Source organism: Colletotrichum truncatum (genome assembly GCF_014235925.2).
Source record: "Colletotrichum truncatum strain CMES1059 chromosome Unknown Contig_0001, whole genome shotgun sequence".
Classification (NCBI taxonomy): Eukaryota; Fungi; Ascomycota; class Sordariomycetes; order Glomerellales; family Glomerellaceae; genus Colletotrichum; species Colletotrichum truncatum.
The window spans coordinates 9,668,114-9,679,969 of record NW_027222398.1 but is presented as its reverse complement, the minus strand read 5'-3'; the positions used below and the strand labels follow the sequence as shown (position 1 = coordinate 9,679,969).

Genomic DNA, 11,856 nt, shown 5'->3' with positions numbered 1-11,856 from the left:
GCACTCGGAAGTACCGCAAAGTTCCCGACTGATAGTAGCATCTCTTTGCTGGCTGAGTGGTCTTGGGGACACCTTCGTGGATAGACTCTCACTAAAAATGACATAATGAACATGCAATGTCTCGGCCTTGATATTTGATCCCTATGCGTTCCGGTGACAAACAATCTTCAGCCTCTACGTGGGGGAACAAACTCCCGCATGATGAGGCGCGGAAATTCCGGAATGGTGTCAAGGGTTGGTGGAAACTGACTTGTTACACTCCCACATCCCTCACCGCATCTGATGCGCCTCCCCTTTCCCCACAGCGCCAACACGCGGCCAAAGTGTGAGGGGCACGTTTCCCCATTTTTCTTTTTTTCTTTTCAATATTCACGCCTGACTAGCGTAGCTGAACAAGAGGGGGAGAGCACATTGCCCCCATGGGGAAAATATCCACTCTCCGGCCTATTAGTCCATTATTGGGTGTGCAAAACAAGGGCTTCAATCACTTGGTCCAATGAACTTGTACTTTGCTACATCATGACGGCTTGGCTTGAATTAGAACGCCCGAGAATTAGGGCGTCTATACTACCAACAACAGGGCAGAGGTAGCAGGGCAGAGGTATAAGAAGACTCAGGATCGTGACCACATGGGGCAGTTGGATGAGAGTCAGAAAGTGTTCGCTTTTCACCAGCACCAAGCGGAATTCATAGTACGGCGCCATGGATACCGTTTCAAAAACTGGTGATGATACCTCCCAGCACCGAACCGAGGATGTCGAACAATTGAAGCATCAAAGCCAGAACAATGCAAAGGGCGCTGACCGAGCGGCCAACCTCATTGGAGATCAACAGATTGAAGTCACAGAGGAAGATGTGTGTATATGAACGAAGCTATAAACGTACTTTTGGAATGAATACTGACAGTTTCGTAATAGAACAAGCGCATCCGCCGCAAAACAGACAAACGCATTCTCTCTATTCTAGTCTGGGTCTACTTCCTTCAAATTCTCGACAAGTCCGTTCTCGGATATGGAGCCATCTTCGGTCTTAGGGAGGACTGTAACTTGACCGGCGACCAATACTCCATGGTTAGCTCGATCGCTGCTATTGCTCAGCTTGCATGGCAGCCATTCTCGTCATGGCTCATCGTCAAGGTTCCACACCGAATCCTCATGCCCTCCCTTGTATTCGGATGGGGCGTCGCACAAGTATGCATGGCAGCTTGCCACAACTACGCCGGCCTTTTGGCGACCCGATTCCTCTTGGGCCTATTCGAGGCCGGTTGCTTGCCTCTATTCTCTGTCATTACATCACAGTGGTACCGCCGTGCTGAGCAACCCATGAGAGTCGCATGTTGGTACGGCACCAACGGCCTCGCAACCATGTTTGCCGCGGCTGTGTCTTATGGTTTGGGCCAAATTAATGGCTCAATTCACTCGTGGCAGATCCTCTTTATTTTCGTCGGCTTGATGACGGTTATTTCATCACCCGTGGTGTACCTCTTGCTTGACAACGACATTCCCTCTGCGAGATTCCTTACCGAGACCGAGAAACTGCAAGCGATTGAGCGTCTGCGAGCGAACCAGACCGGTACTGGTAGCCGCGACTTCAAATGGGCCCAGGTTTGGGAGGCCCTCATTGAACCAAAGAGCTGGCTGTTCATCGGCATGGCTGTTTGTCTCAATGTCACTGCTGCTGTCACGAATACCTTTGGCCCTATCGTCCTTTCTGGGTTTGGTTTCAGTAGCGACAGGACATCTTTGCTCAATATCCCCTTTGGAGCTGTGCAGTTGCTCGTCATCTTCCCGGCTTCCTACCTGGCCCACCGCTTCCGCATCAAGTCCGTCTTCCTCGCCGCTCTCTTGGCGCCCGTTCTGACAGGAGCCATAATGCTGTACCTCCTCAAACGCGATAGCATTCCTCCATTGCTCGCGGCGTACTACATGCTCGCATTCCTCTTTGGCGGAAACCCGCTCATGGTTTCCTGGATGATCTCTAACATCGCCGGTACCACCAAGAAGTCTGTTATCCTGTCCTTGTTCAACGCAGGATCATCCGCTGGCAATATTGTGGGACCGCTCTTGTTTAACCAAAAGGATGCTCCTCAGTACAAACCTGGTCTTACAAAGGTTATGGGAATTACCTGCGCTTTGCTAGCTATCATTGCTCTGCAGGTGGTCAACTTGTTCATCTCCAATAAAATGCAGGAGCGCAAGAGGGTAGCCAACGGAAAGCCAAGGAAGATCCAAGACTTGAGTATGGAGCATCATTACGTTGATGCCAGACAGGGTAACGAGTCTGGGACAGGCTTGGGAGAGAACGCGTTCTTGGACATGACGGATCGACAAAACGATGAGTTTGTCTACGTCTACTAAAGTGGCTAACTGCAGGTGAAGCTGCAGTATGCCCAAGGAGATTCAGAGTTACTAAATTAATGACAATATTCATTTGACGAGCATGGGAGTGATTATAACAGACTATTTGTCTACTTCAGTCCGCGTGACCTGAGGTGTCCATGAACTAACTAATGTTACCCAAACACATGCGACACTAATAGTTATCAACTACCAGTCTCTATCCAATCGTTCTGCAACATTATTGACATGCCAAACACCGCCCTTTCCCACAATCCACATCTCGTGCTCTCCGAAAGCCAAGTTGACAGCGAGATTCTCACCGCCGCCAACTCGGACAGTGCCAAGAGTCAGGCCAGAGACTGGATCGATGACATCCACCCCGTCGCCAGCACCAACGAAAATCCAACCATTTCTCGAAACCCGAATACCATCATAAAAGTAAGAGATTGGGTTGTTCAAAAAGCGTGAATTCGTAAGAACTCCACCTATCGCTACATCATATGCGAACAGCGCTCGGTTGCCATAAGGGTTTTTCCGAGAGATGGGCTTGGATTCGGAGACACCTGTGTCGGGTAAGTACAGCGTGTGCCGACCTTTCTCAAGTGGTGAGACGGCCACGCCATTCGCATTGCCAGTGGTGACGTGAACAACCTTTGGGGTCAATGTTGTACCGTTGACCATGTAGACTGTAGGATTGGTTGGTGGGTTGAAGGGGACTAAATCTCGACCCTATTTCGTGTCGTTAGATGGGGCCAATCTCAGGGTTCCAGAACGTTGCCTTACCCAACCGGACTTTGAGTCCGTGATCCAAAAGTTCCCTTCCGAGTCAATTTCAATATCGTTGAGTCCCATGAACGGCTGTTGGTAGTAGTTATTCAGAATAACAGTCTTTTCAAAACTCTTCGGGTCAACCCGGACAAGAGCGCCTGTTTCATCATGTGTTCCATCAGTTACGACGTGGTAGGCACCGCGATAATAAACACAACCGTGAGCGTTAACTGTTGGCGGGTTTGTCGTGATTCTTTTGAGAGTGTTGCTTGTTGTATCTAGTAGATATTGCCAGTTGTGAGTGCCGCTATCGCCCCCGGGAGGACCCCATTCCACGAAGTAAAGTTCTTTTGTATCCTTATTGTAACACGGCGCTTCGTGTACTTGTAGTGCTAGCTGCTGCACATGCTTTACTGTTGCCTTTGGTCCGAAGATACTGAAGAATCTTTCGTCATACGCAACGAAGTTTGAGGTGTTGAGAAAGTTATTACTTTACTTGGTCAGAGCTTAAAGACGGAAGCAGTTTGAAAATAGAAACATACGCGTTTACGAGGAGCGGGTCGCTAGCTTTGCTCTCATGAGGCGCATCCATAGCAGAACGGTTGAACGAACCAGTAAGAGCGGCTATAGAGGGGGTGCCGTAGGAGACATATGCCCATATTGCGGGCGTATCTTTGAAGGCGGGAGGGAGATCCGACAAAAAGGCCTGTGCCAGTAGGGGGACCCCAAAGAAAAGAAGGGACATTGCAGGCCACATTTTGACGTGTTCTGGCGTGGTATTTTGGCTGGGAAACCATTCGAACATCCCTAAAGAGCCGGGTGCTTCCTTTAGTTTCGAAACTTTCGTGCACATTGATCTATTTATCTTTGGGTGCAAATGTGATGAACATGGCACTGACGGAACAGTCCGATGAGTTTGGTTGTTCTTCATTGCGGGGAACTTCAGAACCAAAAGCTTTCCGCGACATTATTGGGCCAAACCTCCCCTAGAAGTATGCGAATAGAGTTCTTACGATCTAAAAACATGGTTCCTTGGAACTTCTCCGTTAAGGTGTTTGTGAATGGTCCGTAGCATGTGTGGATATGCGGAGGTCGTCCGTTGGAGAACTTTCCTGCGGTCAATCTGCTAGAGAAGTTGCGGGGGCAATGTGGGGGATGGAGGGGCCCGAGAGCAAGAAATGAAATATGCGGAGAAAGTCCGTCTAGAAAACGAAGGCATCTCTTGCGTATGATAATAAGCAAACACTAGGGTTAAATGTCCAGCAGTAATATTCGATGACACTGAAAGGAAGTGCGTCCTGTTAAGAGAGTCCTCGTCTTCTCCAAGTAAAGCGCTAGATGAAACACACGCCTGAACTATTCCCATCTATAGTTACGAACAGCTTGATGAGAGCAGCGTTCTGTTCACAGAATCCGAGGCAAGAAGACCATCAAGGTACAGATTACTGACTTATGCGGCTGATCAGGCACTGAACCTTAGGGTTATGTGACCAGTTTCACACTCATAGTAGCGTCTTACTATGCACGTGTTTAATTAGTTCATATTTTATGAAATCGAAGAAGTCCTACTCAGCTCCCCTTTTCCTGTAGACTCTAGTTGAGACGAACCAGCTAAACATGGTAAGCTCAAGGCATACACTATGCAACAGAATCGGATAACATTTGTCAGTATATGAATACACAGATGTCTACAACTGATAGGCAACAAAACCCTATGAATTCTTTAGGGTTTCCAGAACACAACGAGTATATGTATTAGGATGCACGCAACTAATCCTCAATTGTCCCAGCAACCGGCACCCAACTGTGCCGGAACATGGGTTTGAAAACGTCCCACATTAGGCCGACGGTACCGTCATGACAGCTGGCTATCAAAAATACGTCTGTGTGTTTTGGAGGTCTCAGTCTGAGTCCTCGTTGGCTGAATTGGTGGTTAACTTTGTCCTTTGATTGCTTGCAACCGACCGGAAATGTCTCCACTGCACCTAATCAGTCAGCGGCCGGTACTTTTATCGGCCTCCGGACTCATGTAATTGCTCTGACTTCAAGTGGCCAGGTAGTTAGTGCGTCGATATAAAATTTGACAGGTGTTTCTACTCTAAATCATTGTGTGTCATCCCATCAAGATTATCAATTTATCCTTCTTTGATCAGTTCCAGACTTACTGATCAAGCCACTTTGTGTATAACCATTGCCTTCAAGCCCATAATGCTGATCTTTGACCAGTATGCCGGATACACGGCGCTCGGCATTGCGCTGGTTGTTTTGGTCTTCTTGTCCTGTTATCGCCTGGCATTGCCTAAACCGATCCCCGGCATTCCCTATGAGAAGGCTGCGGCAAACAGCATTTTTGGCAACATGATGCAGGTGCTGGCCTTTCAGAAAACTCACGGTCGAACTATGCTCTGGTTTGCGAAATATTCAGAGGAGAATGCCTGGCCTCTTTCGCAAGTCTGGCTGCGTCCCTTCAGCAAACCCATGTTGATCTTGACTGACTTTGCGGAAACCGAAAACATCTTACTGCGGAAGAGCAGACACTACGGCCGCGGGCAGTCATTTACAGACACCCTCGACAAGGTGGTTCCGGAGTTTCACGTCACCCTTGAGAAGGAAGACCCAAGGTACAACGCAAACAAGGGGTTGTTGCGAGACACCATGACACCAAGTTTCCTACAATCGGTATGTACTGGGCGTTTCTTTGCTGCATCTTTTTGCTTTGCTCAAACAGAGTAACTAACTTGGGCGCAGGTATCTGCGCCTCAAATCTACCAGGCGTCCAATAACTTGGTCGACTTATGGAAGTTCAAGCTCACGACAGCCCGCGGACGTCCTTTCGATGCTTTAGAAGATATCTTCAACGCCGCTTCGGATATGATCACGGCTGCTGCTTTCGCGCTAAACGATGATATGAGCACCACATTCCAACAGCTGAACTACCTCAAATCGCTGAACGGGGACTTTTCGCTGGAATCAAACCCAGAGCACGGTGGTGTTGCTTTTCCACACTTGCCACCGCTCCCGCACATCGCTGCACTCGACAGGTTATCCAAACACATTGGCGAATTAGGGCAGAGCATATTTCCCCGACTTACCCACTGGAGCATGATGCTGACCGAAAAGGAACTGCGTTCATCGTATGGGACCGCAAAACGATTTGAAGCGTCGGAGATAGAAAAGTCCATCGCACGCCTAGAAAGTGACGAGCCCCCGGCATCCGTCCTAGATCATATGGTGTACCGTGAAAAGCAAGCGGCAAACAATGAAAACAGAAGACCTGACTTTCATAGAAGAGGAATTTACGATGAGGTCAGTTTGAGGAAACAAAAAACTGGTCACTACTTGCTCAGGGTGCTGACTTTCTAGTTGACTGGTTATTACCAAGCAGGACACGAAACCACCGCAACAACCGTCACCTGGGCAGTAAAGTATCTGGCACAGAATGCAAATTCTCAAGAGAAGTTGCGCGAAGCACTGCACCAACGCCATGCAGCCGCCTTCCAAGCAGGTCGACAGCCAACAGTCGAAGAGATCGTACACGCAAACATTCCCTACCTCAACGCAGTTATTGAAGAAACTCTACGAATGCGGCCGCCTTTCCCTGCGCTGATACGCTGTGCTCTCGTCGATACCGAAGTAATGGGCTGCATGATCCCAAAAGGGACCAGCATCATGATGCCGTCGATTGGACCCGGATTGCATACGCCGGCATTACCTCGCCCGGATTACTTAGGTACTAGCTCTGCCGAAAAGAGACGCGATGACTGGTCATCGAAAGATGTCCACATGTTCAAACCTGAGAGGTGGTTAAAGCGGGATGAAGAAGGAAAGGCAATGGTGTTTGACGCTTCTGCCGGCCCGATGCAATCTTTCGGTTTTGGGCCAAGGCAGTGTTTCGGCAAAAGGTTGGCGTACATACAGCTAAAGGTGTTTCTTACTCTGCTCATGTGGAACTTCAAACTCAAGGAGCTCCAGGGGAAAATCGCTTCAGACGATGCTCACGAGTCAACTACATTGGCGCCTAAGTACTGCTTTGTAAAGTTGGAAGAAGCTTAACGTGAGAAGATGTTGAAGTGTTAGAATCCGTTAGGTTTCAGCTATGGATATTTCTAAGATTATGTATATTCATTCAGTCTTCGGCAACACAGTCTTTCCACTCGTTATCGCACACTCGGCAAATCATCGCTATTGTCTTACACCTATTTTGTGAAATCAACTTGGTGGGTCCTGGTCGGGGCGGGTACATAGGATCCCGGACACGAATTATGAGTTTCTATGAAAGTTGGCTGAGCCTCCTAAGAGGTTAATCAAACTCGCCAAGTTTCAATTGCTGTAACTTCCCTTAATCAACGTTCAGCCAACTCCATCAGAAGAAACAGGCCGAGTCTGGCCTTGAACATCATGTGCTGTCTACTGCTAACTGTGCTTTGCCTTTTCTTTTCTAAATAGTTATGAAAGCCAGGATGAGAAACGCACCGAGACCGTAACTTCTCAAGTCCCTTACTAGTGTAGACAACCAAACTTACCTAGCCACAGGTTTAGCTAAGTCGATGTCATTGTAATTAGAAACGCTGAATGTTGGGTGGCAATCGGAAATATTCAAAGGAACGGAATTATGAAGATTGTGTGACGTAAAGGGCTCCTCACAGTTAACTCCACTATGCCCTCTCGCGTCGCGAGCTTGAATCGCGAGGTCGGATTGTAGTAGAAAGACCCCACCGTACTCGACATTACCCCCACGTCGCACTGCTCAATTGGGGTATTGCTTTCGGGCTTGGCTATGCAAACGGCTAATAGAGGTAGACTGCCCGTAGTTATAATAGGTAATTGTGGTATTCTTGAGGGACATAGCATGTCCACCCATAGAGGCGGAGCCTGAAATGCGGAGCTTTGCACTGTAAGAGGACAATTCACACATCCAGCGGCTAATCACGGAATTAGGTTGAATTAATCAGCAATTAACCTCTTTCAAAACTACATCATTACGATCTAGTTCCCTCGACACTTTTTATCAACAAACTCAAATTACCTCACCGAATCACCAGATAAAACCAAAAAAATATGGCACGCATCTTGATTACCGGTTCTTCAGACGGCCTCGGCGCCCTCGCTGCTCAGCAGCTCGTCAAAAACGGCCACCAAGTTGTCATCCACGCCCGCACCCCCCAGCGAGCTGAGGATGCGAAATCGGCCGTGCCTGGAGCCGAAACTGTTCTCATCGGGGACCTTTCTAAAATCTCCGAGATTAAGAAGCTTGCAGAGGACGCCAACAAGCTGGGCACCTTTGACGCCGTCATTTACAACGCCGGTCTCTACCGTGGCCCCTACCGCAAAACGGACTTGGGCCTCCCCAGTCTTACGGCAGTCAACGTCATGGCACCGTACCTCCTTACAGCCCTGTTGAACAAGCCAAAGAGGATTATTTACATCTCCTCAGGTCTCCATCGCAACGGTGACACTGCCTTCAACGATCCTACTTGGGTTGAACGCGGCGAGGCGGCCTGGAATGAGGACCAGGCCTACTTCGACTCAAAGTTGCATGTCAGCACTCTCGCCAACGCTGTCGCGCGCCTGTGGCCAGATGTTAAGAGTAACTCTGTTGATCCCGGTTGGGTCCCTACCAAGATGGGTGGACAGAGCGCGACAGACAGTGCTGAGCCGGGTATTGCTACCTATGTCATGCTGGCTGAGGGAACTGAAGCCGGAGATGTGAGCGGAAGGTACTTCAAGCCCGGAAAGAAAGAGGATACGCCCTCAGAATTCACTCGGGACGAGAAGAGGCAAAACCAGTTGCTTCAGCTGTGGGAGGAACTGACTGGTGTGAAGCTGCCTGTGTCGTAACAGCTTTGATGGCAAAGTAATTCAACAGCGCTATCCTAGGATCTCATGGCCGGTTAGGAGTCTATAATCTATGATAAATGAACGATAGACATTCGAAACTTTCAATAATTCACACGAGGTAAGGGAGCATTTACGTATCAGGGCCACTCTTCGATCGAATGTTGCCGTAAGATTTCTTAAGTAAACGGCCCTTCATAATCTCCCCACTTCTTCTGCCTGCCTGAACGTCTCTTTGAACTATGTTTACCCCTTCCAAACCTGGAAATTTACCCTTTTCCGAAGCCCCAGGAAACACCCCAAGTAGCTGTCATTAAATGTTCATTGGTAAGGACGCAACGTTAGTGGGATAGTGACAAAAAATAGTGAATCCATTTTCAAGGTAATTGACAAAACGACCTTGCCCGTAATGTGTATGAATTGACGAAATTTCGCGCTACCTACGCCATCCTCATATCACGAATCGATTTGTCTACACTAATAGGCATCGTGAACGCGGAGACTCTTGAAAGCTGGAGGGTAAAGTGAAAGAAAGTAGCTGAACACCTGCATGAGATTATCCTTGAAAAGTACGGAGGAAGAGGGAAAGAAACACATGTAGTCAATTAATAAAAAGTTAAAATAATTCAGATTGATACTATTGGATCTGCGCTTTATATGAGACGGCTGTCGAATCAGTTCGCGGTGTTATGGGGCTGGCAGGGCGTGAAAGGTCTGCTGTATCTAATGGAGACACTCCATTGGCGGCTGATACGTCTGGGAGATCTGCCACGGGCCTACAATCTTGTTGCACAGCAGCATGGGAGCGAGATCGAGCTAATAACGGCCTTAAAAGAGGCACGCAAACGCACACAAGTGCAGAGGTTGGCTCAGCTATGCTTAATAAAGAAAGAGGAACGCCTCGATAGAACGAATCTATACCATCAAGGCTCGATTGGAAGGTACTGATCCTGAAAATCGAAACCCCACAAGTACTTGGAAATAACCAGTTAGTGTGACGTGTTCAGTCTTGCAAAGCTACCATCTGGAGACTTACAAGAGGCCAACAGCAAAGCTTCCGACAAGACCAGCTTTTTGTATGGTTGCGAGTTTCAGTCGACCAACGATAGGGATCGGGAAGAAGAAGATGATGATGTCTGTGAGAAAGTGGATGGATGCATTTGCATACGCCCAAGTCAAAAAGATACTGGCACCTTGGGATCCGTCTTCAGAATTAAGAAGCGCCATTCTCATAACCAAACCCCCAGATAAGAGCATCGATATCATGATGATGAGGATGAAAGCAAGAGCTATGTCGCAGAATAGCTTAACGAAGGGTAATGCGAAGGCTCGTCGGTATTGGAGAAGAAAGGTGGCTTTAATCGACGTAGTAGACACTTGATAAAGAAGAACAGCGGCAGTGAAAAACTTCTTTGGATCAGCGGAAGAACCTCAGCTGTGTATCCCGCTGATATCTTACTTGTCTATCTCTTTTCAGAGCTTCGGGTGAAGCTTCCCAAACGTGCAACCCTAAACTGCCGTATACCTCATCTAAGACAACGTTAGTAACGTGTTTGTGAATTTACTAGGTTTGTAGACACAAGAGTCCAGCTTTGCTTACTTGCAATTATGTTGGCACTTTGAAACATGATGAGTAGCTTGACAATCGTCAGCGATTGCACGGCATGTATGCTGCAAGTAGCTTACGGCGGAGACCAAGAATATCGAGCCATCGAGACCCCAACATTTTTTGAGGTACCTCCTCAAATACAATCTGATTCCGATGAATACTGTTGCTATTACGATAAACGTAATTGTAAAGCCAATCACAAGGCTTTGTCTCGAATCGTTCGAATGTTCTCCATTTGGATTCATGCCTGGCCAGTCACATCGATATGTGACCTCAAAATTCTATGCGAGAGTTATGGATGAGAGAAAGCGCCCAAAACGACGTATGCGTAGTATGCAAAGTCTGTCTGTATCTTTTGGCCTGGCAAACCTTTGAGGCAACAGAGTTAAGTGGTAGCTTGAAAGATAGATTGTTGCGGACCAGTCAGAAAAGCCTTTATATCTGTGCGTGATGTGTGATTAGCAAATGTACACGTAACCGAAAATTCTCAGCCGGAAGACTAGCCAATTCCTTCTCTACCCTTTGTTATCAACGCCACAAGCCCAGTTCGGTGGCCTCAGGAGGAGCTTTTTACAATCACCGGAACCGGAATGGCAAAATCTTCAGGCCACATCCGGCGATGAGCGGCAGTCTATGCGCTTGGCCACCTGATTCTGATTACTACTTTCATGCGCGACAAGAGTCTGCAAATCGGAGTGAATTGTTGCAATAGCTAGAGTTCTGGATTGAAGTGGTTACGTAGCCGCCAGCACCCATGTGACGGGCAACCAGACAGAATATATCTTCCACAACCGCGTTTTTTATCCTACCTTAGAACTAGAAAAAACCTTTAGCTAGATTTTATATTTATGATAGGATCACAGGGATATCGGTAGAGTGTGGTTTCTCTAAAGGGTCAAGAATTAAGTTGAAAGTGAATTAAATGTACTATTGCTAGTGCCAAAATATCGAGCTTCCAAACATATTCTTTGAGTGTAGGTATTTACCGAATATTTCGCTTACTTCCAGTCTGCGATTCTTTACTTCACGTTGACTAGATTGGCAAGAATCAGAATAGTATCAATGAGAGGAAGATGCATCTTAGAAAGAGGAAAGCACTAAAGCGTCGCACAATCAGCAGAATCAGTTTGCTAAGAAAATACGTGAGAAGAGAAATAGAACCTAAATCACAAAAAAGGCCTGTAAATGATGTAGAGCTGCTGGACAGCGGAGATGATCTTAATGAGCTCCGATTTGGCGGATGGCTCAAAGTTCCAAATATGGGATTCGAATCCTAGATCGGCGCTCGCAGTTTAAATCCCAGTT

The 11,856-nt window shown here is 47.6% G+C and overlaps 5 protein-coding genes across 5 annotated transcripts; 3 read left to right on the top strand and 2 right to left on the bottom strand.

Moving 5' to 3' along the window:
• Positions 1 to 702: 702 nt before the first annotated feature.
• On the top strand, positions 703 to 2,357 carry CTRU02_202701 (transporter C460.05-like protein 1; the record flags this gene model as incomplete). Its single annotated transcript, XM_036728863.1, has 2 exons — positions 703 to 855; positions 918 to 2,357. 2 exons carry the CDS (start codon positions 703 to 705, stop codon positions 2,355 to 2,357), a joined length of 1,593 nt encoding a protein of 530 aa, XP_036579378.1.
• A 189-nt stretch (positions 2,358 to 2,546) lies between these two features.
• CTRU02_202700 (lactonohydrolase) lies at positions 2,547 to 3,912 on the bottom strand (the record flags this gene model as incomplete). Its single annotated transcript, XM_036728862.1, has 3 exons — positions 2,547 to 3,068; positions 3,123 to 3,597; positions 3,650 to 3,912. The coding sequence occupies 3 exons, from the start codon at positions 3,910 to 3,912 to the stop codon at positions 2,547 to 2,549; spliced, it is 1,260 nt and encodes a 419-aa protein (XP_036579377.1).
• A 1,403-nt stretch (positions 3,913 to 5,315) lies between these two features.
• On the top strand, positions 5,316 to 7,160 carry CTRU02_202699 (cytochrome p450 monooxygenase; the record flags this gene model as incomplete). Its single annotated transcript, XM_036728861.1, has 3 exons — positions 5,316 to 5,786; positions 5,856 to 6,413; positions 6,471 to 7,160. 3 exons carry the CDS (start codon positions 5,316 to 5,318, stop codon positions 7,158 to 7,160), a joined length of 1,719 nt encoding a protein of 572 aa, XP_036579376.1.
• Positions 7,161 to 8,165: 1,005 nt separating this feature from the next.
• CTRU02_202698 (short-chain dehydrogenase reductase sdr) lies at positions 8,166 to 8,945 on the top strand (the record flags this gene model as incomplete). Its single annotated transcript, XM_036728860.1, has 1 exon — positions 8,166 to 8,945. The coding sequence occupies one exon, from the start codon at positions 8,166 to 8,168 to the stop codon at positions 8,943 to 8,945; it is 780 nt and encodes a 259-aa protein (XP_036579375.1).
• A 634-nt stretch (positions 8,946 to 9,579) lies between these two features.
• CTRU02_202697 (uncharacterized protein) lies at positions 9,580 to 10,796 on the bottom strand (the record flags this gene model as incomplete). Its single annotated transcript, XM_070204076.1, has 4 exons — positions 9,580 to 9,916; positions 9,979 to 10,349; positions 10,402 to 10,472; positions 10,592 to 10,796. The coding sequence occupies 4 exons, from the start codon at positions 10,794 to 10,796 to the stop codon at positions 9,580 to 9,582; spliced, it is 984 nt and encodes a 327-aa protein (XP_070062658.1).
• Positions 10,797 to 11,856: the final 1,060 nt, after the last annotated feature.